This window comes from Populus trichocarpa, chromosome 6, assembly GCF_000002775.5.
Source record: "Populus trichocarpa isolate Nisqually-1 chromosome 6, P.trichocarpa_v4.1, whole genome shotgun sequence".
Lineage (NCBI taxonomy): Eukaryota > Viridiplantae > Streptophyta > Magnoliopsida > Malpighiales > Salicaceae > Populus > Populus trichocarpa.
Window position 1 is genome coordinate 4,531,570 of NC_037290.2, and position 24,225 is coordinate 4,555,794.

A 24,225-nucleotide genomic window follows, 5' to 3' on the forward strand; every position below is an offset into this window, starting at 1 on the left:
AACATACTAACAATACTTAAATATTTTTTTATATATAAAAAATTAATCTAACCAACAACAAATCACATATAATGTTCTCGTATATAGCACAAGCAATTGATTAATCACATCCTTATACCGATTTAAGTATTAATTGTATCTCTATACTGAATCGATTTGTTTAATGTGAGTTATTTATTTAAGTTTTTGTTGACAGTGTTAAGTAAATTACATAATCAAGCGACATGTGTTGTTTAATTTCGTTGATCTAATTAGTTTTTATTTTTTATTACAAAAGACATTTATTGAAATTATAAAATTTATAATTTTTTACAAGTTTTCTTTATTTTTTTTATTTTTCATTTTTTATAATAATAATAATAATAAAAAAGTAATGAGGTTAACGAAGTCAAAGACACACTTCGTTTAATAAACAAAATTACTAATGAAAGACTGACGTTAAACAAATTGATCAAACATAGGAATTCAATCGATGCTTGAATTGATAAAAAAAAAAAAAAAAAGAGAGAGAGAGAGAGAGAGAACTTGATTAATCAAGTGCTTGTAGTGCATGGATAATTAACCCCCAAAGCATCTAATAATAATTTCTCTTGTTCCATATAAATTATAAATAGTGCATGGGTTTAAGGTTCCTATTTTTTGAAAAGTGGCAAAATGGCCAAGTTAGAAGGACGAAACTGGACCTGACTTTCCAACACAGCCCAAGATCTGGTCCTACAAAAATAAAAGCAGAAGCCAATACGCTAAAAATTTTCTCACATGAAATCGAATAATAACTAGCCATCTACCCGTCTTTTGCTACGGGTTAGATATTTTTTTAATATAATATTATTTTTTACATGTTCTTTAACATAAAAAAATCTTAATTAACAAATTATAAAATTTATATTTGAATTTAATTAAATAAATTAAATACTATTTATATAACATAAAAAATTATGAAGAAGACCTGCACATACAAGTCTTTTTCTTATGGCTTATATGCTCTAGCCCAACCAAGCTTGAGCGCATGAGCCTTTCTCCTCTAGATTCTACCCATTACAAATAGATTTTTAATAATTTTTTTATTTAATTTTTTTATTTAATATTTTGTTGGTTACTAATTGGGCAATGTAATTTGTTTTGGTTTGATATTTTTTTCTCTTTTAATTTTTTTGATATTTTATTGATTCTCAATTTTATAGGTATTCATTTCAAATAAAAAAATTTGTTTAGATCAATTGAGTCCATGACCCAGACAATGAGTTTGGCTAGATATCTTTGATTGGTTAAGAATTGTGCAGCCAATGTTCTTGAACCTTATTTTTAAAAAAAAATTTTATGGAGCAGATGACCCGTCCACCCTTTATTTTACTTTTTTAAAAAGGAAAGTGACACTTCGTTCGCCCTACCTAAAGATCGTTGGAAAGTCAGATTATAATGTTTTAGACAAAAAAAAAAAAAAACCTAAGATAAATTCATGGTTTCAAATATTAAAATTAGCCTGAAAACCCATGTAAAATATATTCATGGTTTCAAACAATCCAAAAATTAGCTTGAAAATCCATTATCAACCCGAAATCAAAATTATTTTTGGGCTCATATCCACAGTATTAGGTAAGTTCAAGGGGAAAAACATCTAAGATAAATTCTTTTCATTGAAAGAAATCCATTAACATTAAAATTATTGTTTTTTATGACTGAAATTGGTATAAATGATGATTTTTTTTATTTGCCGATGAAAGCAAACCACTTTCTTTTTTTTCATATAAAAAAAAATAAAAAAAATTGAAGGACTCTGTTCTTAAATTTTTTTAAAAAAAGGGGCCAAAGATTTATAATAAAGTTTGGGAATTACAATGAATATTTCACTTTAAAACCACTCATTACTTTTAATTTTTTTCACTTTAATCTTCCATATTTTAATCTAATCTTTCCTAATAAATTAATCTAAATTAGCAATTTAAAGGTAAAAAAAATTAGAACAAAAAAAATCAGTGAATTGAGAGGGGCTATGGGCAACAATATTTCCCCTAACTTTTTAGAGTTTTGTATAATAAATTAATAATAATAATAATTTCTTGTTTTCTTTCGATTCTTTATTCACAAAATCACAACAAGAAAAAACAGGGCGTTGTTTGTGTCCGTGTTCTGTGTGTTAATGATCTCTGTCTTATCTACAATCCCTCTCTCTCTCTCAGTCTCTCACCTCTCCTTCCCACTTTCTCGTCATCACCAAATCCAAGAAAAGCACACACCTTTCTTAGCTGATTCCAACTGGGGTTTTGATTTAGACACGGAATTTCAAAACCTAGTTGTCTGATTTTTATTGGGCACTCTCTCTTTTTCTTGTTCTTTCAGTTTTGTATTAGGGCTCAACAACTTTTGTTTATCACTTTGGACTGATTTGGGTAAATCTCTTACTTATTTCAGGTTTTTGATTGTTTGGTTTTATTGTTTACGAAAGATGCCATCTTTTTTAGTTCTTGCAGGTAGAATGAAGGGTATTAGAGATTGGGTTTTTGGTCAGTTATTGTCCAAGTCTTTGGCTTCAACTGGACCTTTGTCAGGCAGTGGCAGTTTCTTTAGCGAGGAGCCTGTTAATGAAGAATCTGATGACCCAGGTGCTTATTTTTGCTCCTTCCACTCTTGCTGTGAAATTCGTTGTTTTCTTGGTCATAGTTTTGTCTTTCTTTATATGTGTTTCAGTTAGCATTTAATTGGATAATTACTGTTCTTCGGAGGATGTTTTGCTTAATGGAGAAATGGTTTTCTCAGTTAGGTACTGGAACAATGAGTTTTCTTGCTGAAATGAGAGAATTACTTTGTGATATTAGATATTTTTGGTAGTTGTGTTGGGGAATCCAGTGACATGAGTTTCCTTGCGGAAATGAGAATTGCTCGTGATGTTTGTTTGGCCCCACATGCTAATTACCTTTGTAAAAATTTTTAGAGAGAATGAGGTGTTTCTTTGTTTAGGGGTCGGGGATGGGGTTGTTTATAGCTCTACCAATCAAAGCAACTAACTTTTGGTTATTGGATTCTGGTCCCATGGATTTGAATTAAATTGGGCTTGGTTTGGGGATCAATGATTCAAGGATCATGAATTGCACTGCCTGTTTTAATTGTTAGTGCAGAGATGGTAAATTGTTAAGAATCTTCTGGAACGTTTGGTTTTAGTTACTGCAGTGATTTAGTGTGAAGTAATAAGCCATCTTGCTCCATACTAGCTTGAAAACATTTTGGTAGAGTTTTACTTTTTTATACTTTTGAGTATGACATGTATAATGGGCATTTTCTACATGGAGTATGAACAGTAATTGTCATGACCATATGCTGACAAGGAGAAAAAATTGTTTTAATGCTGGGAGCTGAGTTTTTATCTGAGTTTGAAATTGTTTTATGTTTGCCATCTGACTTTAACACTGTTGATTTTTGCATTCAGCGAGAGTTTATTTGCTTGTTATTATTTGCAGCTCACATGGCCCAGTTAGAGTCTTCATCACCAACTTCTGATACTTCATGCTCGTCTAACTGTAATCAGGAAACTGGGTCTCCTCAATCTCTGGAGCAAGTGGCTGCAGATTCTTACCAACCTAATCATGAGGTTGAGGTAAAGAAAGCTGATTCATTGACCAAGATTGAGGATCTTCGAATTAACTTCTTCCGTCTTCTTCTAAGGTTTGGGCGGTCACATGACAATCTTCTGGTGGCGAAGGTTTTACATAGATTGCACCTAGCAGCTGCAATACGAGCAGGGGAATCAAACTTGAAAAGGGTTAAAGCTGATGGAGCTAGAACTGTAGCAGCAGAACAAGAGGCATCTGGTACACCTGAATTGAACTTCTCTCTTAGAATACTTGTGTTGGGTAAAACAGGTGTTGGAAAGAGTGCAACTATAAATTCTGTATTTGATCAACCAAAGGCTCCGACTGATGCATTTCGACCAGCCACTGAACACATCAAAGAGGTTGTGGGGTCTATCAATGGGGTCAAAGTAACATTTATTGACACACCTGGTTTTTTACCTTCATCTACAAGTAATTTGAGAAGAAATAGGAAGATTATGCTTTCTGTTCGGAGATTCATAAGAAAATCACCACCAGACATTGTTCTATTCTTTGAACGCCTTGACCTCATCAACATGGGTTACTGTGACTTCCCCCTTCTGAAGCTTATGACCGAAGTCTTTGGCAATGCTGTTTGGTTTAACACCATCCTTGTGATGACTCATGGTTCTTCAACTCCTGAAGGACCTACTGGATATCCTATTAGCTATGAATCATATGTGACTCAATGCACAGGTTTGATGCAACATTATATAAATCAGGCAGTATCTGACTCAAAACTTGAAAATCCAGTAGTTTTAGTGGAGAACAATCCTCACTGTAAAAAGAACTTAATGGGGGAAAGCGTTCTTCCCAATGGACAAGTATGGAAATCTCATTTCTTATTATTCTGCATATGCACCAAAGTTCTTGGTGATGCTAATACCCTCTTGGAATTTGAAGGCGGCATTGAATTGGGACCATTGATTACCCCCCGGGTGCCTTCTCTGCCCCATCTTCTCTCATCTTTTCTAAAGCATCGTTCTACACCATGCCCGAGTGAATCAGAACCAGAAGTTGATGAGATTTTACTTTCAGATGCAGATGAGGAAGATGACTATGATCAACTACCTCCAATCCGAATCATGACAAAATCTCAGTTTGAAAAGTTGACTAAATCACTGAAAAAAGACTACCTTGACGAGCTGGATTATCGAGAAACACTATATTTGAAAAAACAGTTAAAAGATGAGTCTCGGAGGCGAAGGGAGAGGAAGCTTTCTGGAGAGGAAAATTTTGGAGAGGACAGTAATTCTGATCCCCAGCAGGCATCTCCAGAGGCTGTTTTGTTGCCAGATATGGCGGTCCCTCCAAGTTTTGACTCAGATTGCACCATACACAGGTATCGATGCCTTGTCACTAGTGACCAGTGGCTTGTGAGACCTGTTCTTGATCCTCAAGGATGGGATCATGATGTGGGCTTTGATGGTGTAAACATGGAGACAGCTATAGAAATAAGAAAGAATGTCCATGCCTCAATCACTGGACAGATGAGCAAGGACAAGCAGGATTTCAGTATTCAGTCTGAGTGCGCTGCAGCTTATGCAGATCCTAGGGGCCGAACTTATTCTGTAGGTCTTGATGTTCAGTCTTCTGGAAAAGGTACGATCTATACAGTTCATAGCAACACAAAGCTGAAGAATCTGAAGCAAAATGTAACTGAATGTGGGGTTTCCTTGACATCCTTTGGGAACAAGTACTATGTTGGTACCAAGCTTGAAGATACCATGTTAGTTGGGAAGCAACTCAAGTTTGTAGTGAATGCTGGCCAAATGAGGTGCTCTGAACAAGTGGCATATGGTGGAAGTCTTGAGGCCACATTAAGAGGGGGGGACTACCCTGTGAGGGATGATAGAATCAGTCTGTCTATGTCAGCTCTCTCCTTTAAGAAGGAGATGGTGCTGGGCGGAGGGTTTCAGTCTGAATTTAGACCTGTCAGAGGCATGAGAATGGCTGTTAATGCCAATCTGAATAGCCAGAACATGGGACAAGTTAATATAAAGATTAGCAGCTCTGAGCACATTGAAATTGCTCTCGTTTCTGTTTTCTCAATTTTCAAGGCCATTTTGCATAAGAAAATGACTGAAAACAAAAGCAGGGAAGTATTGGAGATGGGATGAGTCTTTGCTGTCCTCGATTGAGCATGATTTTCTTTGTTCAAGGACGGAACCATTGTTAGAAAGCTATTTATTTACTTAGCTGGGATGCAAATCGGCCTTCCACGTGAAGAAAAAGATGAAGAGCTAAGTTTTGCAGAGGCTGTCCTTTTCTTCTTCTTTTTCCTGCGCTGCAATTTTCCGATGCATCTTTGAAGGAGGATAGGTAGCGATATTTTGTTTTTCTATTTTACTTGAAAGCATACAACTGGCCCGCCAGCCTTGGGCTGAGAGCCTTGTAACAAATAAATCGTTGTTATTTTTGTACAGGAAATTGGAATATGAGAATTTATACTTCGATCCAGAGAATGAAACCTTTATGATGGTCTAAGTTTTTTAGAGGGTGCTTGGTAGGGTGTTTGGTATTGTGGTAGCGGTTGTTTTTCAAATAATTTTTTATATTGAAATGTATATGAATGATGTTTTTTTATTTTTTAAAAATTATTTTTGATACCAATACATTAAAACGATCCAAAATGTATAAATTATATTAAATTTTAACAAAAAAAAATTTAATTTTTTTTAGACCGCGTTAGAAACATCATAGTGTCTTCAAATTGTTAGTGAACTATGTTTAGTGACTATCCATTCATGTTTCTCCATTTATTGCAATGATTGATCAATTGACTGCGCTCACGCCTTTTCCAGAAAGAACTCAAATCCCGACCATAACCTAAAACCTGGTCCACTAAAAACTGACCACAAGTTAGGCCTTTCGTTGTTAAGTGTGCCGAATTTTTTCCTCGGAAACGAGAGACGGACACCAGTATGCTCTTCAGTTGTATCCAATCTGCAGATAGTGAGGGTATCCGCTTCAATTTTCCCAGTCCAACCAATCCAAATGTCGAGTAATATTCGACTGCATCAGTCTCTCTTGAATGCAAGCCAACTTTGACTGCCAATCAAGCCACATGTCAAGGTGGTTTCCCCTTGCCTTCCTTCTTTTGCCTCAATTCCGATTTCCTAACAGTCATAATAATGGAATACAGGGACCCCATGTCGGCAAAAAAATGACTTCCAGAGGGTCTTGAATGACCATTAGGATTAACCATATCTATCAGCTCACCAGCAAACATCTTCCTCTGCAATTTCGTTCTATCACCCATACTTCCAAGCCCCACAAGAAGATATACAGAAGTTTTCAAGAAATACAAGTATAATTGTCCTTTGTTTTTTTCAAATTGGTACTGGGAATGTGATGACTGGCATTAAATAGAGTAGACAGTAGACATTATGATAATAACAATCATGTATCCTGTGAAATTATTGTGTAGCCATGATGCCTATTGAGTTCTATAAGATGGTGGTGGACAATTCCCAACTTTTATGCATCCAAGGGATGTAGTCTTGTCCAAATGCCAACGAATTTGCTGCTTTAGGGCATAGCCTGGCCACAATACGATGATGACAATAGAGGGGTTTGGCACTTTAGCATGTGTTTCTAGTATTAGAGGTTCTGTTTTCTCTTGCAACAAGAAATTCTTTTTACCAGTAGTTGGATTTGACAGTATAAGCATCGAAGAATCTAGCTCGGTGTGTATCACTGATGTTCAACTTTCTGGGCTCCATTAGTTGTTTAACCTGTTCATTTATCAGTGCATTCGCACATGAATCTGATTCTATCTAGAAAGAAAAAGAATAGCACGAAACAAAACAAAAATTACAGACCTGTTGTTCTCAGAATCAGGTTTTTGTCTTGAAAGCAACAGATCAGAAGCACCCAAGTTCTTGGAAAATGAAAGTCTCTTCTTTTCAGTTTTCAAAAATTGTTTCGAAAATATTAATCCTAAGCATAAGTCATATATATATATATATATTTATAAATACTGCAATAAGTTACAATTTTTGTGAGAATTAAAAAGAGCCTGTATTTACTATTTAGTTGAGTTTCACTGATCCACGTGTAAAAAAAAAAATATTATTGTTTTTATTTTTTTATACACTCCCATGGATTTCTGTTTTTAATTCTCCTAAAAAGATTTGGATTAATACAATATGATTTTAGGGCCGGAGGAGGTGTTCAGAAAAATAAATATTATTTTAGTTTATTTTATTTTTCTATTTTGTATTATAATATTTTTCAGTATTAAAAATTAAATGGTCAACTCGTGGGGTGGGGTGGTGAGTCGGTGACCACGCAATGACATTAAAAAAGTCAGATAGTTTTAAACCATATCATCGAAACTGTCGTGGGGGTGGTGACCACGCGCGGTGTAGGGTGGTTAGTGGCCATGCCATTTGGACCATGGCCTAAACCACGTGCTCTCTTTTTTTAATTGTGCACCATCGATCTTGAAGAAAGTGTGAGAAGTATATAAACATGTGTCTGTACTTTATATATATATATATAAGAAAATTATTGAATTGGCGTATACGTAATAACTTACACATTTTATTTAATATCAATGCATAATATTGTTAGCTTAATTAAGAAAAATATTTCAACTATAGGTTAAGGAGATACTTTGATGATTATTAGAAGATGAAGTGGATATAAAATTATTTTCTTAGTTTATAATTTGAAGATTATAGAATATGATATGTTTTATTACATCAATTTTTGACTAAATATTTTCAATCTCATTCTAATATCTATTGAAATTGCAAGTTCTCATTTATTTACTAAATATATTTTTATTTTACTCGAATTTATTAATGAAATAATTTATTGATTGCAAATATTCTAATTGCTAAAATGATAAGTAATAAAGTTTTAAAGACAGATGATTTATCATTAACAACAAAAATATCATTATTTTAAATATATATTTTTATTATTAATATACATGCTAGGACTTTGAATTAATATAAATTATAAGTCTGGATTTATGTTTAGTATTTTATTATTATATATGTGTTGAAAACATGTTTGTCATGAATTATTATTTTACATGCTTATGAATTTAAACTTGGATGAATTATAGGTTTTTCTTTAAGATATTTTTATGCATAACATGACTTAATAAACTAAACATTTTTATTCACTAATCTAATAAATTTACAAACTTTGATCTACAAATAATTATATTATAATAAATAAATAAATATAAAATAAGTCATTTCTTAAAGAGGGTCACATTACTTTTTGTCTCAAGTGTGTTCAACAATGGAAGAACATAAATTAGATTCTTTTAAGCCCAGCAGCATATGCCAAGAAGCAAGGATGCCCCTCCAAGGCCTAAAAGAGCCTAAATTTTGAAGTATTCATTCATCCATGTCATCTCCCCAAACTATGGAATAACAAGGTTGCTTGATCCAAAATCCCCTCAGATTCCTCACATCTCTCTCAAACCATTACAAGTTGAATGTTAAACTTTCCACTCAAACAATATTATTTCTCAGAAAGTAAAATAAAATGATATAAATAAAGGAAAAGATTTGAAACAAAGTTTGATCAATGAATCCAACATTCCAACAATTTATTCAGCAATTCCTTTACATCATTGATCAATTCATACATGGACACGAAACAAAAGAAAAGCCTAACAAATCACTAAACCAGATCAAAGGCAATTACCTTTCCAACTTCCTGCTAATCCAAATTTGTTAATTACACAATATCAAGGTGAAGATCCCCAAAGAACTTCTGCTACAATAGTAGCAGCCTCGGCATTAGAAACACAAGCATTCCTTACTGTCTTCAATATCTCTTGCTTGAATGCCCTCCTCTCTCTCTGCCTTAACCCTTCTCCGACCTCTAATTGAACTGCAAATCTTGCCACACAGCTTGCAAATGGGTGATTCTCTAAGAACCTCGTCTCTCCCTTACCTCTCTCTTTCTCGTCATCAAACATTCCGATGTCAATCAAATCCCCACCAAGTTTTGATCTTTGCAGCTCCACTAGCTTCTTTATCAACGCTTCTCTAAGCATAGCTTCGATCGCCTCTTTTCGGCCGAAATAGCCAATTTCAAGAATGCAATCCATTGTTACAACTCTCAAATGCAAGTCTTTATAGTCCAAGAAACTAATGATTTTTGGAATCTCACCATTAGACTCAATCTCGTCAACAAGTGGTGATTTTATTGACTTAATTAGTGAACAAAGTACCTTCATTGATTTCCAAGAAGCCATTGAGACAACACCGTGAATCAAGCGACCCATCAACACTTGACCAACGAAGACATCCTTGTTGAATCTAATCAAAGCTGAAACAACGAAAGCACACTGTTCTCTTACCTTTCTTGAGCAACTGGGATCACATGAAATTCTCTCAAGTAAACAAAAAATCTTTGATTTAAGCACCAGGTCTTGCAACTCACGATTAAACCCTTGTAAAACTCGGTCCTCAAACTGACTCAACAAACCCACCAACTCGTCCTCCTCAATTTGCAACGGATCTTTCAAACCTTTCATCAATCTGTCTATACTCTCGCGATCAATCCAAGCTTGAATCTCCGACTCGATCGACCCAGCAACTCGGGATATAGACTGAGTCGAGACCCGGCGAGTCAAGAAACTCCTAAGTCCATGCCCACAGCTTCTCTGTAGAGTGTCGAAAAGGGATTTGAGGCTAGCAAGGTGTTCAGAGAGGGTAGAGAGAAGGGGGTCTTTAGAGAGAATTGTATCTGATTCAGTCTCGAGCTCTAACAAAGCTTTAAGGGCAGGAGAGTTGGATTCGGCCGAGTTAGGACCGGGGTGTGTCTGCAAGTCATGAGAAGCTTGTTTTAGAGCTTCTAGGACTTTAAGGACTCGTGTAATCTCTTCTTTTGATGGTGTGTCTTCCATCATTTCAGTGCCTGGTTTTGTTTCTAGAGAAAGATTGAATCTTTATATATTTCTGGAGAGACGCGTGATGAATTAAATTCTATGCGAATGAGCTTCTGAGAAAATGACTACTTCAACGACCAGTCGCAGGTTCAGGTTCGTGTAAAAAAAGGAAATTAGTTTTATATACATATAAAACTAATTTAGTCATGGTGTAATATATATATATATATATATATATATATATATTACACCATATGACTAAATCTATACTCTATTCATGAAATGAATGGAAAAAAAATGAGAGAGGCTAAAAGATAGAGAAAATCACTTCTATTTTATAATTCAAGACTAGGTTAATGAAATTTGATCTCCCGAATAAAAATATTTATATATAGGTAACTATTTATTTATAGCAAACTACATGCCATTCTCCAGAATACTAATCTTAATTAATTAAGCTTGATTGACACTACTTAACAAATTTGATCTCCCGGATAAGTAAGTTGACCACGTGATTTAGAAAAAAAATTTGAGAAAATGCCAACGGCAAAGAAGTAATCAGCAAGGCAGTCGAACATGCCATCAGAACCATGTTGGGGGTACAGAAACTGTTTTCCTTTTTGTTTTTTTCTACTTTTTTTTAAAAATATATAATGGGTCCAAATTAACTGGTTGCTCTCTTGTATTACCCCTCCACGTAGTCATGGCACTCAGCTCTTAAGATAAAGAAACTAATAGCTTCGATTTAAATAAATTGTTGTGGTCCAAAGAATATTATTTAATAAATTAACTGTATCACTGGTTCATTTTTTATTTATTTGTAACTTAGAGCTGCAAATCCCTTCTCTGAATTTTGCCTTCGTCATGCTTTAGCGAGCGTCCACCGTCGAAACTATTTGGGCTACGCTAGAACTTGAAAGAGTTTGGGTCGAGCTCAGCACCAATCAAAAGAGTCCAGTCCGGTAGGGAAAGGGCAATCAATCTTTTTATGTTCTCTTCGTTAACAGGCCAAGCCCTAACAAATCTGCTGAGAATACAAACAGGGTGGCGAAATTGCTTTCAATTAGCAATTGGCATTCAGACAACCTTTACAAAGATGCCAGTAGTTTCACTAATAAAATCTCCATCGAATCAACTCCATCATGAAAGAATCTTCGCTCTGTTCAATCTCAATTTCTGCAGACTGAAGGAAAAACCGTCCAAAATGTGAAACTATGGAACTAATATTATTTATACTTCAACAGCAGATTTCTGCAACTAGAAAGACTTGATTGGAATTTGGAACAAAGTAGTAGCTATACCCACAGAGAAAAACTTTAACCTTGGAAAAGTCACCAGGAAATTCAGCAAAGATACATTGTTGTCACTGCCTCAGAGGCATAGCAATCCTGTCCTCACAGAACCTGATGGGATAGCATTTTGCAAAACAAATGGTGTTTAGAATAGAAAAGCCTCAGATTAGGTTGTTTTCATAGCAATAGCTCATGGTATATTTAAATCCACCATTGGCACAAAAATATATAACTTATACTTGTAAACAACTCTGCTCTCACAAACACTCAAAAATCAAAAAACAAGGAATTAATCTATACGAACCCAATCAAATGAGACCCTGAATTAACTCGAGGTGACACTAAGTAAAAATCCAACTTATAGTCATTACTTTGCCTCAGAGGTAGTGACAATAAGATAGATATCATCATGATACTCTTATCTGATAATACGTAAATTCTATTGCATCACAGGCAAAGTAGGTCAATTTTGTATACCATTAAGTGCACTGACATCAATGAAAGCGATAAAAGAAAGCAAAATTCAAACACAAACACATGAAATGCTAAAATCAAACATTGATTTCTAGAAAGTGATTTGTGCATCAGAGAGATTCCCATTTAGACAAGTCAACATTCTCCAATTTCAATTGGAGTGGCTGATGTCCCTGTCTGTTCTATCATCATCTGCACAATTTATAAATGCAAATTTTTTTTTATAAATGAACAGTTTTTAAGCTATAAAAAAGGCATCAGAGAGATTCCCATTTTAGACTTGGTCATCATCCTCCCTAAAAAGAGAGTAACTGATGTCCCTGTCTATTTTATCATCACCTGCCTTTTACTTTAGCCATAGCTTACATTTAAAAAAAAGAATTTAAATTCATAATAACATGCAACAAAAAAAAAAATTAAGCAAAAAAAAGAAATAAATAAATGTGCCTAAATAAATGCCTCAGGTTAAAATTTTTTTCATAGATATATAAGTCTCGGAGTATATTTAATACCATCATAGGCAATAGCAGAAGAAATTATACTCTACACAGACCAAAACACTATTACTGCGGAAGGAGGCCTGGAAAACGGAGGATGAACAAGAGGAAAAGGAGGAGGAAGCGGTGGTGATAGCTAAAGAAAGTGGAAGCAATAAGAGGCTACAGCGGAGAGAGCCGCTGCAGATTTCCACTAAACCCTAATAGCTGCGACAAACGGCCATAGAGGAGGATTCATTGTTGCGGTGGTATTTATAGTAATGTGTTTGGGATAAATTGAAAGCTAGGGTTTGGTTTTGTGTTTTTTTTTTTTTTTTAATTACAAGAAAAGAAGAGAAGATAGGTATAATACGATGCCGCCTCGGGCTGGCTTATTTTTGAGAACCCTCTCCTCTTCTCTTGTGTTTCAAAACCTGGGCTTAAAGTCCTTTACTCGTTGAACTTGCTGGTTTGGGCTATAGCCCAAGTAATTTTAAATTCAATGAAATCATCTTTCTCACTTAAAATTAAATTGTCAATAAAATTATTTTTACATGAGAAGAATAAGAGTATTGAATAATTTCTCAGAGACTCGAGAATTTTTTAGATAGTATTTGATTATTTTTTTGAAATAAAAAAGAAAAAAATAATAAAAATAAAATAAATATATCTCTTTCACTCTAAAAACTACACTAGAGATAAATTTATTTTATGTTTCATCTAATTTTTTCAATTAAATAATATTTTTTTTATTTTTTAAATAAACATTAACCAAATATAATGTTAAATAAAAAAAGATTGAGAATGAAGTATTAGGGGTGAATAATACAAAACCTTTATGACTTTTCAATTCCAAAACTGTGATTAGAATAGCAAATCACAAGAACAAAAGACAATGCAGATTTTTCAACAAGGCTTTTCCTTCTTTTATATTATGCAATTCTTTTTTTTTTTAATTATATAACATGCAATTTAATTCTTATATTAAAGGGTTCTTTCAACTATACCCTCCCAAAAGTTCACATATTTGATTTATGACCCTCTTCCCTTACTTTACTTTACTTTTATTCTCACCCTCCTTGAAATAATTTCACTCTAATTTCCTTCTCGTTAGGAATAAAAAAAACATTTAAAATTGTTTAATTATTGTCATCTTTTAAAAAAATAATCATTCTTATTCCCCTAAATTAAGATCACCATTTTTTCTATTTTATTGATAATACACCTTAAAAAAAAATTCAATTTTGATATAAAACTTATAACTACTACTGCATATGGTGGTTTAATTTAGACTTTAGATACTAGAGTAGAATAGACTCGAGGCTCGCGCTTCATTATCATCACGTGCATTAATAAATGAAAAATAAATTGGTGTGACTTCTTCGACCTAGTAGGCCAAGAGCGAACTAATTGTCATGTTCAAGTGCCGATTGAGTTTTAAAAAAATCATGTTGCTATCGTTTTAACCTTTGTCTAACTCCAACTTAAATGTGAAAGAAACAACAGAATTTTTAAAGCATTAAATCATAAAAGAATTTTAGGGAGTGAAAACAAAAATCGATGACATATTGTATTGACCTAAATTAACACACGAAACTTACGACCCGATAATAGATACAACCACAATAAGTTAATCTAGTTGACAATATGTCTCCTTCCTTTTCCTTCCTTTATTCTCTCACTGTCTATGTCTTAATTGGGTCTTAATTGATCTCGGGTTGGATTAAATCTCAAATTAAATTGAAGAGTTACAAAAAAATTAAAGATAAAATATAAAAAATATGTCATATTATTTCGATCCCGGTCAATATGAGGTAACCCATAAAATTCAGGTCATGAACATAATCCTAACTAGATCCCTTACTCTCTTCCCGTATAAGCTTTAATTGGGTCTCAATTAGCTACAGCTAGATGAAATTTGAGATTATAAAAAAACTGGGGACAAAATAAAAATAAAAAGCCTTAAATTTGCTGTCGAAATTGTCTTCTCGAGCTCCTTCTCTAGGGTAGTGTGATGGCGTTAGACTCCAAACGTGGCTTCAACAAGTTTTTTATCTCCTCCCCTCCATTTTTTTCATACAATAACAGGAAAAAATAAAACAATGCAGCCAGTAGAAAAGACCAATTTGGCCATTCAATTTGAGTTTCTACCAGGAAAGATGCTTGTAACTAAGATAACAGAAGCAAACAAGAAGTAATTGGCTATCAATTTTACAATCGAAGGACCCAATCAATTAAAAAAGACATTTGGCAACCAAAATAAAAAAAAAACACTGCTCTCGTTCATTATGGAGTGAGCGGTGTTTAACACTATCACGACAACCTTTCCGTTTTAGTTTTTTTTTTTTAATTTAATTTAATGTGGAATATTCGACATGGCCCAGAAAAAGACAATGACTCTGACGTTATCTCATCCAAGAGCACATCCTTAGGATTGAATCACACATGAGTTCTTATATCGTATTGCAGACACGAGCCATTTGACCTTGCAAGGAAGGAAACCTACCAATTATGGGCTGCCATGTAATCAATCCTCTGCAACTTACCACATATATTCTAGGCTCTAAGGCAATCAATAAACCACACGACAAACTGTCTTTTCTATCTAATTAACTTACGTCACGCCACCACGTTCTTCCCTGCTAACCTACTCCTCCTCTTCCCTTTCTCCATATAAAGTCTGATGCATACATTATCATCATATGACCACCTCTGCCACCCTCTTCAAATTAATGTTCTAAGGTACGATTTCTCATCAATTCAATGGTTAAAATGATGACGATGATGTTGAAAGTTTTTTAGCTCAGGTTGTTGTTTTTCTCTTTGCCTTTGCAGTCCCTTTCGTTGCTGGCTGATTTTGATGTCTTGGTTTCTGTTGGTTATGTTTGAAATAGACAAAACTTGTCAGCCATTTTTCTTGTTGTAAAGTAATGCTTTTGTTCTCTTGTTTTGATGTTTTTGGAAGAATTTCAAAACGGCATGTATTTGTTTGATTTTAGAGTTGAAAATCGATTCTACAAAGAATTGGTTGGTGTGAATTATTTGAGCTTAGAGCTTAAAAAAGGTTTTGAAATCCTGGAATGAAAATATGGTTCTAGAGTGAAATCACTTGTCCGAATTGATAGTAGCGTTTGTTTTTCTTTTTTTGTTGATTTGTCCTTGTGATCGATTGATATATTGGCATTGATTTTGTGTGCAGCTGTTGAATTATTTGTTTTCGGAAAATATGGTTTTAGAGGAGAATTACTAGTTGAACATGGATAGTAGGCTATTTTTGTTGATTTTCCGTTGTGATTGATATTTTTCATTGATTATGGGAGCAGCTATTGAATTGTTAGTGGCTGATTGATCAATAATCATGCCAAAGGTTGTTGAGACACAGTCCATGTTGCTTCAACTTATACTGGTGTTCGTCATCTTCTTGGGCTTTGTCAAGAATGGAAATGCTGGGATAACGAGCGCTTTCATTCGGTCAGAATGGCCATCTATTGACATCCCTCTTGATAATGAAGTATTTGCAGTCCCAAAGGGTTATAATGCACCACAACAAGTAAGCAATTGGAATATCTTGTGCTTAAAAGATCTGTGGCGAGATTACATATGGGCATATGGATCTACTTGATTATCTTGTCTGTTCTGCCCAACTTTAATGCTCATGGAATTATCATGCAATTATGTGAAGATGGAAAGGAAAAGAAATGATGTTTCGGTGCATGTGCATATTCTAATTGTCTTTCTTACACCTTCTATATGGACCCCTTTTACACAGCAAGTAGATTAGTGTAATCAAGTACCTCTGTTTGTTAAATAGGTTTTAGGTCCTTTTTCTAAAAGAAAAACTAAAGTCAAGAGGTGTTACAACAAATGAAGTAGCATTCAAGTGCAAAGATTACTGATTGATGTTTTTGACAATACGAGGTTAATATATCTTGAAACCTACTAAACTGTGTTACCACAAGCACATTTTTCATTCAATTGAGAGTTCCTGGAATCATTTTGTTCAGATGATGATGGGATGAATATCATCTACCATATATATCTGCATTTTGTTTCTTTTTATAGTTATTTCTTTGTTATTTAACCATATTTTCCTGAATTACTTTAACCATAGGTACATATAACCCAAGGTGACTACAATGGAAAGGCTGTAATTATCTCGTGGGTGACACCTGATGAACCAGGCACCAACAAAGTGCAATATGGTGTGTCAAAGAAGAAATATGATTTTACTGCAGAGGGGACAGTGAAAAATTATACCTTTTACAATTACAAGTCTGGCTACATTCATCAGTGCCTTGTTGATGGCCTTGAGGTAATTGTTAATTGAACCATGGAAGTAGGTAAATTGATGAATTGCTGGATATTTTTTGTCTTTTTCTCTGAGTAACATACAAATTACCAACTGCAAGTTGATATAGTAAATTATTGTGTTAGAAATTACTTGAAAAAGTCTCTCACCCTCTTATATATCAACTTTAACAGGTTCTGATCTTGGCAGAGCTTTTTCACATAGTAAATAGATTAAAAAGGCACTCTGGGGGTTTTCTGCTATGCCAAACACATAAGAATGACTTTTGAGTAGTTAGTATGGATATAAACATGCTCCAATTGAATTTCCATGCGACGCCAATTGACACACAACCAATTTGGAAATCTTTTTGGCTCACAACTGCTTAAGGAGTAACCACTTGAGTTTCTTTCTTGTTTCCAGTATGAGACCAAGTACTACTACAAGATTGGCAGCGGTGATTCTTCTCGAGAATTCTGGTTCCAAACACCTCCAAAGATCAATCCAGATACTCCTTACAAGTTTGGAATAATTGGTGAGTTGTTCCCCTTCTTTACAAAGTCTTATAGGGACCGTTGTAAATTTTTTGAAAGGTTAAAATAGTAAGCTGCGTTGAACTTCGATATGTACTGCTGATTTTCATATATATATATAAATATATACTTTGGTACCATATATTTGATGGAATCTGTGCTGTTTAGGCTTGACATGGTTCTGTTACGTGAAGCATGATAATGGCTATTAAAAAACAATTAGATAATTGAAATTTCCAGAACTTGGAGGAAATTAGTACTTCACCTGGACAAAATATTTCCCCTGCCTGATGGGCACCCAATATATAAGTTTTAGAGAAGACTATCAGAATGTGCCATGGATAATTTCTTATGTCTTTGAACTAAAACGTGGCATGTTACAATGAAAGAGAGGCTCGTTATTTGGAATTAAAGAACCGGCTAGGGTTTGTGCATGCCAGAGTCATGTGTTTCTCAAAAATCCAACTTCTCAAGGGAATTCCTCTATCTAATCACGGCCTTTTTCTTTTTGCAGCGTTAATCATGATACTTCTACTCTTCCTTTTTTCCTTTCTATCGCCTTAAAGTTGATATCCATAAGTTCTTTTCTCTGTATGCATGTCATTGGATGAAAGGCTTACCTTTCTTTAAAGAACCCAGAGGTTGTGGTATCTCCAATGGGGCAGGTCCCTTGCTTGGAGGCTCTGGATCCATTTCTTTTCTTATGAATTTCAATAATACGTTACTCCTTTTCTATTCCAGGTGACTTGGGACAGACATATAATTCCCTGTCTACACTTGAGCATTACATGCAGAGTGGAGCTCAAGCGGTATTATTTGTTGGAGATCTTGCTTATGCTGATAGATATAAATACAATGATGTTGGTATACGGTGGGATAGCTGGGGTCGTTTTGTTGAGCGCAGTGCAGCATATCAGCCATGGATGTGGTCTGCTGGAAATCATGAAATAGAGTACATGCCTTACATGGTACAGTGTTCAGTCAGTCATCAATTTGCACTGCTTTCTGTCATGATGTCATCATTCAGTTTTTAACTTAACTTTTCGGTGCTATGAGAACTTCCGGTCTATCTTGAATTCTTGATATATGCTGTCCATTGCACAAGAAATATTTGTGTGCAGATACAGCAAACATCTGGACCATTTTTAGATTCTTTTCATATTCCATTGCTGCTATACTGCCACGATTATCATGATCCCATCAGATGTTATAGTGATCCATGCTTAGTAATGTTGTCTAACGAATAAAAGAACTCGCATACTGAAATGGTAACACTGACAGTAAACATTCTCTGGACCGTTTACAGGTTATTGCTTCTCGTTGTTCCTACAGTACCATTGTTCTCATTCCATTCCATAAGCATGGAATAGTCTTGTGGACACATGCAAAGTTTTTTTTACTTGATCTTTTCAATTTCTGTTAGATATTTTTCCTTGTGTATATCCTTGTTGCTTATTGTAAACCCCCATATCCAGCTACACCTATATAAGATGATTTAACTAACTGTACCATTGAACCTACTGTAACTGCTTTTTCCCTAATTTGCAAAAATTTTTAGTCCTTAAGAAATGAAATATCAATAAGTCAAAGAATACAGCAAATTTACTGACAGTTTGCATGACAAGACATGAGTTTCAGCTTCTGTGTGTGGACCTTAATAACCTAAATAATTTATTAGGTGTTTTTTTGTCTCTTCTTTTCCTTTTTGTTTAATTTCATACATTCAGCATGCAATGCTTAGCAATATAGTTCACATGTAGAAATCAGTTTTCCTTAGAAGTTAAAGTTCTTGTTCAGTTCCTAATTCTTTACAATTGTAACATATGTACAGGGAGAAGTTATTCCTTTCAAATCTTATCTTAATCGATACCCTACTCCTCATTTAGCCTCCAAAAGCAGCAGCCCTTTCTGGTATGCCATCAGACGTGCATCTGCTCATATAATTGTGCTGTCCAGCTATTCTTCTTTCGGTAACTTTTCATTCCCTTCTCTACATTGATATCAATTCAGCAGTCATCCTATGGTGCATTGTTTTATGGATCCACACTAAAGTAGTCCAATGAATCACATTCTATTCCTCTCCTACCTCACAGTGGGAGTTCACTAATTTTCAATGACATAATTTATCAGCATAAACACGAGTATTTTCCATTCTCCCATCTCATAATTTACTACTTCAGAACCTTTTGTGATTGATATTAATAATGTCAATCACATACGGTGAAAGGTTTTGACAAGGGTCTTTGACCAGCATGGTTCTGGAAGTCTTGGCAGCCTCTTAAAATTTCCTGAGGAAACTATTTTAAACTATTTTATAAGTAACAGGTGAAAAACTTCTCTTTAAATTGTGACCAAGTGCAGTGTCAAGAAAACTTTACGATTTTAATGTTAGTCATAGGACAGTCTCAGATTAGAGTGTTCGTATGGTAAAAATTCCTATTGTTCAATTTGCACCATGGGTGCTTGGCCTGTTCATAAGGTTGTTCATTGGTACTGCACTTTGTGCAGCAGTTTCCCTTGGCCTTGCTATAGAATTGCATAATGCTGGAAGAGGGAAAACTAGCTACACAATTTGTCCCAAGCACGTTAATAAAAGCACGAGTCATCGAATTGTCTTACAATGCCTACACTTTTGATCTCTTCCCAGCAGTCATAATGTCTCAATTTGTCAGGTTAGCTAGCATCTCCTACCTGATTTTGTAGCATCTATTGTGCTGCTCCTGAAAATCCACAAGGACTATCTACATTCCCTGGAGGATATGCATTATCATTAAAAGTGAAGGATTTTTAGCAGGAGTATTTGTAGTATTTTTCCTCCCTGTTCTGTCAACATGTTGTTACCCGCTATGGTTTCAAGACCTTGGTGTATAAAAATGTTAAAATGGGGACAGCCTGAAATCTACCAAGCGAAATCAGTGCATTCCACAAACGTGTCTTCTGAGATGCTTGCGTTAAAATTATGTTTCAAGTAAAATTCTCAGCAAATACAAGTAGTTTCACCTCTCTCGCTAAAACCAAAGTGAATAATTAAACCCCTGTGACATAGAAATATATAGCGTTCTTTTCAAGGGAAGAGCTGTGTGATTTATTTCCCTAAGTTTATTTGAACTTTTGAACAGTGAAATATACCCCTCAGTGGGAATGGCTCAGAGAAGAACTTAAAAGGGTTGACAGGGAGAAGACACCTTGGCTCATTGTTCTTATGCATATCCCCATCTACAACAGTAACGAAGCACACTTCATGGAAGGTGAAAGTATGCGGGCAGTCTTTGAGAAGTGGTTTGTTCGTTACAAAGTTGATGTAGTTTTTGCTGGGCATGTCCATGCTTATGAAAGATCAGTATGCTTCTTTCCTCATATGTTTTTCCCTTTGTTTTACAGTCTGGTTGCTAATGTTTGTATGTTAAGATCTCAGAAAAAAAAATTTATCGAAGAAACTGTTTGGTGGTTCATTCAAAATCCAATTAACTTTTAACTTGTCATCAACTAAACAAATTGTAAATCCGAAGCACAGTACTTTTGATCATCATTTAGTCATGCTAATATATGCTGCATGCATGTCATGAATTTTGTTTTACAATTTTATACAATTCCATTGACAAATATCTTTCCTTGGACTAGAAGAAAAGCACTGTTTTTCATAAATTGTTTTTTCCAATTTCAGTATCGAGTCTCAAACATACACTACAATGTATCTAGTGGTGACCGTTTTCCAGCAGCAGATGAATCTGCCCCTGTCTACATTACTGTCGGAGATGGAGGAAATCAAGAAGGTCTTGCCGGAAGGTAACTGAAGCTACTCGGGGAAAAGATTCTGCATATAGAGAACACTGCTGGTGGTGGTATTAAATAATTGTTGCATTCATCCTGCAGGTTTAGAGATCCACAACCAGATTACTCGGCATTCAGAGAAGCCAGTTATGGGCACTCCACATTGGAGATAAAGAACAGGACACATGCAATCTACCATTGGAACCGCAATGATGATGGGAAAAAAGTGCCAACTGATGCATTTGTCTTACACAACCAGTACTGGTAAGTATAATTTACCACTTTTTTCAATGTACCCACAATATAACAGCAATTGTGTTTTTGGTCGAAAAGGACAAGTTTTCTGCTTCTGAAAAATCAGATGTAAGCAATGTTCTCTAAATTGTCATTTCTGGCAACACTGATATTCGTATAAGAAGAGCATGGAACCAGGGGAGGTCTATGTGTTTGGTTAACATGCTAGTCCTAAAATTTTGGAGTAATTTTAATCATATCCTTTATGTTTAGGCTTATTTTATAGGAAATATATATTTTTTACCCCCAAAAATTATGTATTATCTTTATGCCCCCCCCCCCCCCCCCCCCACTTTATTTTCAAGTTTATCCAACTTTTTTTCGTATTGCCCCCACCAATCCTAAAATTCTTGTTCCACCCCTGCATGGAACAATTAACAGAGAAAGCAAGTAGAATTTATTTATTTATTTTTGTGATGGAGTATTAGCAATATTGAAGATACGCTGACAAGGGCATGTTATCCTATTGAAAGGAATAAATAATTCCAGTAGTAAATAGTCATAATAGTTAGAAATTTAAATTTACTCACAAATCTAGCCTTCGTAATGAAGAAGTATAACTTGAAGTCTAAAACTATTATGCACTGACAATTTATCATCATATCAGAATGTAATCAGAGTTTTTATTTTATCTTGCTAATGAGATAATATTTACAAAGTTGGGCTGTGTCTACACAGGGGAAGAAATCTGAGAAGAAAGAAATTGACGCAGCATCATTTGAGGACTGTTGTTGGCTGGGTTTCAAGTTACTGACAATATTTCAAGAACTCCGGAAGTTATCTCCAGATGTATTCGGCAAGATTGATGGAAATGGAATGTTAGTTAATCAAGCATTCTGAATGGAGATTCATTTTGATCCTGCAATTGTAATGGTTCCTCAACAAAAGCACATGGATAATGCCTGTCCTGTCAGTGCAATATCCTGTCCCATAAATGCACAGAATCCAGTGAAATGATCAAGGTGTGCAGATTATGCTATCAAGGGCTTTTTTCTTTGCAAGCAAATGCATTATATTAACACGCGCCTAGTCCAGTTTAGCATTGGAAAAACCTCTACAAGATATTGATATCGCAAGCATTAATCTTTTACCATGAGTCATTATCCAAAAAAATAAATAAGAACTGCATAACTGGAAAGATAATTTCCCTTAATGCAAATAATTCCTTTCCTTAATGCTCAGAAAACCACCAAATCATGCATTGGCTGCCATTTACGAAAGTTTGACTCTTTTTGATTGTGCAACCCTGTTCACAGGAGTTCAATTACATATTAGGAATATTTGTATGAGAATCCTCTTTAATGAAACAAAATCTTCTAAGCTTCGTCATCATTCAAGCCCTTTTTTCAATTGATGCATTGTAATAACCACACAATGGGATTCTTTCCATTCATGAAAAGATACTACATTAATTCAAGACTCGATAAAAAGAGGAACATTTTTCACAATCTTTATGCCAAACCAAACTCAAGCTTGACCTTTCTTGAGTTCTCAATGGAAACAGTTGGTACAGAAAGGTGCCCCTCTGAGGGTTCTAGCATATCAGCAACCTCGGAAGGAACACCACATAGAGATGGTAGTGAACTAGATCAAACAGAGATGGTCAATACGAATATGAAAGAGAAAGTTGTCCAAGGATCTGAACCAGCCCTCCTTCCCAAATCGAGTGCTCGTGTTTTGCTGGATTTGAAGCTTTCTAGAGATAATTCGATCCGCGGGTCGAAGCTAGAATTCAATCTATTAAGCCCCATGAATGTTGGATCTTCTCATGCTAAAGAGTCTACCGCTGAGACCTTGAAGCAAACCGAGTCTAGGGTTTTCCCTTGCAACTTTTGCAAGAGAGAGTTCTCCACATCCCAAGCCTTAGGTGGGCATCAAAACGCACACAAACAGGAGAGGACACTAGCCAAGAGGCGTCAAGAGATGGATGTGGGTGCTTTAGTACACTTGCCATATTATCCCTATTCAAGCCTCTCAACAAACCCATATTATGGATCTTTAAATAGGTCACTTGGGGTACGGTTGGATTCCTTGATTCACAAGACATCGCCTCCTTATCCATGGACATCCCCCATAGGGCTTCGCTACGACGCCCATGGTGGTTGGTCTGGGCAAACTACGATGAATACACAACCTTCGAATGGTAAATCACTAACGACAGAGAGTTTGAATGCTTTTAGTGGTGGATTTGGAATTTCTAGTTCCTCATCTTCTTCAAGGTTTGAGGACAATCTCCTTCGAAATTTTGGTTCTTCTCCATCATCCAATACTGTTGCAATCAACAAGCCTCCCGGTACTGATCATTTCCAGCAAACTGACCATCCAAAAAGTTATCAAACAGATGATTCGGGACTTGATTTGTCACTCAAGCTCTAGAAAATTAATTACTATTGTCTAGTAGAATACTACAAGCATGCTAGTTGTTTATGCTTCTTGTTCTATTTCTATTTGTTTTTATTCATCATGTGTTTGGATTTCACATTGAACTAAAGATACGTACAAAAACATGCTTAGTTATTTCGTTGTCTTCTTTGGTTTCTAATTTATAATGTCAATGCACAATTTTTCCTCTCTCCATATGGCCTTGCGAAACTTGATGCATGGGATCTTACTGCGTAAAGGTCGACCTTCATGATCTTTCCCTA

The 24,225-nt window shown here is 35.0% G+C and overlaps 3 protein-coding genes, 2 long non-coding RNA genes and 3 other non-coding genes across 11 annotated transcripts; 3 read left to right on the forward strand and 5 right to left on the reverse strand.

The window, feature by feature from the left end:
• Positions 1-2,083: 2,083 nt before the first annotated feature.
• Positions 2,084-6,082, forward strand: LOC18099911 (translocase of chloroplast 90, chloroplastic). Of its 2 annotated transcripts, none has more exons than XM_024604141.2 (3): positions 2,084-2,390; positions 2,463-2,603; positions 3,456-6,082. In XM_024604141.2, the coding sequence occupies exons 2-3, from the start codon at positions 2,477-2,479 to the stop codon at positions 5,705-5,707; spliced, it is 2,379 nt and encodes a 792-aa protein (XP_024459909.2). In that variant the 5' UTR covers positions 2,084-2,390; positions 2,463-2,476; the 3' UTR covers positions 5,708-6,082. The 2 variants fall into 2 exon arrangements, with proteins under 2 accessions (XP_024459909.2, XP_024459910.2); XM_024604142.2 differs by having other exon boundaries at positions 2,472-2,603.
• A 205-nt stretch (positions 6,083-6,287) lies between these two features.
• LOC112327832 (uncharacterized) lies at positions 6,288-7,518 on the reverse strand. Its single transcript, XR_002982221.2, has 2 exons — positions 7,412-7,518; positions 6,288-7,324 (listed from the first exon to the last, which is right to left on the reverse strand). It is a non-coding gene; the product is annotated as an uncharacterized LOC112327832 (long non-coding RNA).
• A 3,657-nt stretch (positions 7,519-11,175) lies between these two features.
• Positions 11,176-13,024, reverse strand: LOC127905470 (uncharacterized). 3 transcript variants are annotated; one of them, XR_008059489.1, is made up of 2 exons: positions 11,774-13,024; positions 11,176-11,635 (listed from the first exon to the last, which is right to left on the reverse strand). It is a non-coding gene; the product is annotated as an uncharacterized LOC127905470 (long non-coding RNA). The 3 variants fall into 3 exon arrangements; XR_008059491.1 differs by having other exon boundaries at positions 11,758-13,024; XR_008059490.1 differs by having other exon boundaries at positions 11,754-13,024.
• LOC112328064 (small nucleolar RNA R44/J54/Z268 family) lies at positions 12,323-12,417 on the reverse strand. Its single transcript, XR_002982715.1, has one exon. It is a non-coding gene; the product is annotated as a small nucleolar RNA R44/J54/Z268 family (small nucleolar RNA).
• On the reverse strand, positions 12,470-12,564 carry LOC112328065 (small nucleolar RNA R44/J54/Z268 family). The gene has a single exon (XR_002982716.1). It is a non-coding gene; the product is annotated as a small nucleolar RNA R44/J54/Z268 family (small nucleolar RNA).
• Positions 12,671-12,745, reverse strand: LOC112328063 (small nucleolar RNA Z267). Its single transcript, XR_002982714.2, has one exon. It is a non-coding gene; the product is annotated as a small nucleolar RNA Z267 (small nucleolar RNA).
• Positions 13,025-15,174: 2,150 nt separating the features above from the next.
• On the forward strand, positions 15,175-22,559 carry LOC18099913 (bifunctional purple acid phosphatase 26). The gene is made up of 10 exons (XM_006381037.3): positions 15,175-15,436; positions 16,018-16,244; positions 16,806-17,006; positions 17,406-17,517; positions 18,257-18,483; positions 19,347-19,485; positions 20,635-20,855; positions 21,180-21,301; positions 21,389-21,550; positions 22,259-22,559. The coding sequence occupies exons 2-10, from the start codon at positions 16,053-16,055 to the stop codon at positions 22,332-22,334; spliced, it is 1,452 nt and encodes a 483-aa protein (XP_006381099.1). The 5' UTR covers positions 15,175-15,436; positions 16,018-16,052; the 3' UTR covers positions 22,335-22,559.
• Positions 22,560-22,713: 154 nt separating this feature from the next.
• Positions 22,714-24,071, forward strand: LOC18099914 (zinc finger protein 3). Its single transcript, XM_024604319.2, has one exon. It carries the CDS (start codon positions 22,934-22,936, stop codon positions 23,954-23,956), a length of 1,023 nt encoding a protein of 340 aa, XP_024460087.2. The 5' UTR covers positions 22,714-22,933; the 3' UTR covers positions 23,957-24,071.
• The last annotated feature ends 154 nt before the right edge of the window (positions 24,072-24,225 follow it).

Coding starts and splice junctions, on each gene's coding strand:
- LOC18099911 (XM_024604141.2), top strand. CDS start 2,477: ATGAAGGGTATTAGAGATTGGGTTTTTGGTCAGTTATTGTCCAAGTCT. Junction 2,604..3,455: donor TGAAGAATCTGATGACCCAG/GTGCTTATTTTT, acceptor TATTATTTGCAG/CTCACATGGCCCAGTTAGAG.
- LOC18099913 (XM_006381037.3), top strand. CDS start 16,053: ATGCCAAAGGTTGTTGAGACACAGTCCATGTTGCTTCAACTTATACTG. Junction 17,007..17,405: donor GCCTTGTTGATGGCCTTGAG/GTAATTGTTAAT, acceptor TCTTGTTTCCAG/TATGAGACCAAGTACTACTA. Junction 19,486..20,634: donor GTCCAGCTATTCTTCTTTCG/GTAACTTTTCAT, acceptor ACTTTTGAACAG/TGAAATATACCCCTCAGTGG.
- LOC18099914 (XM_024604319.2), top strand. CDS start 22,934: ATGCATTGTAATAACCACACAATGGGATTCTTTCCATTCATGAAAAGA.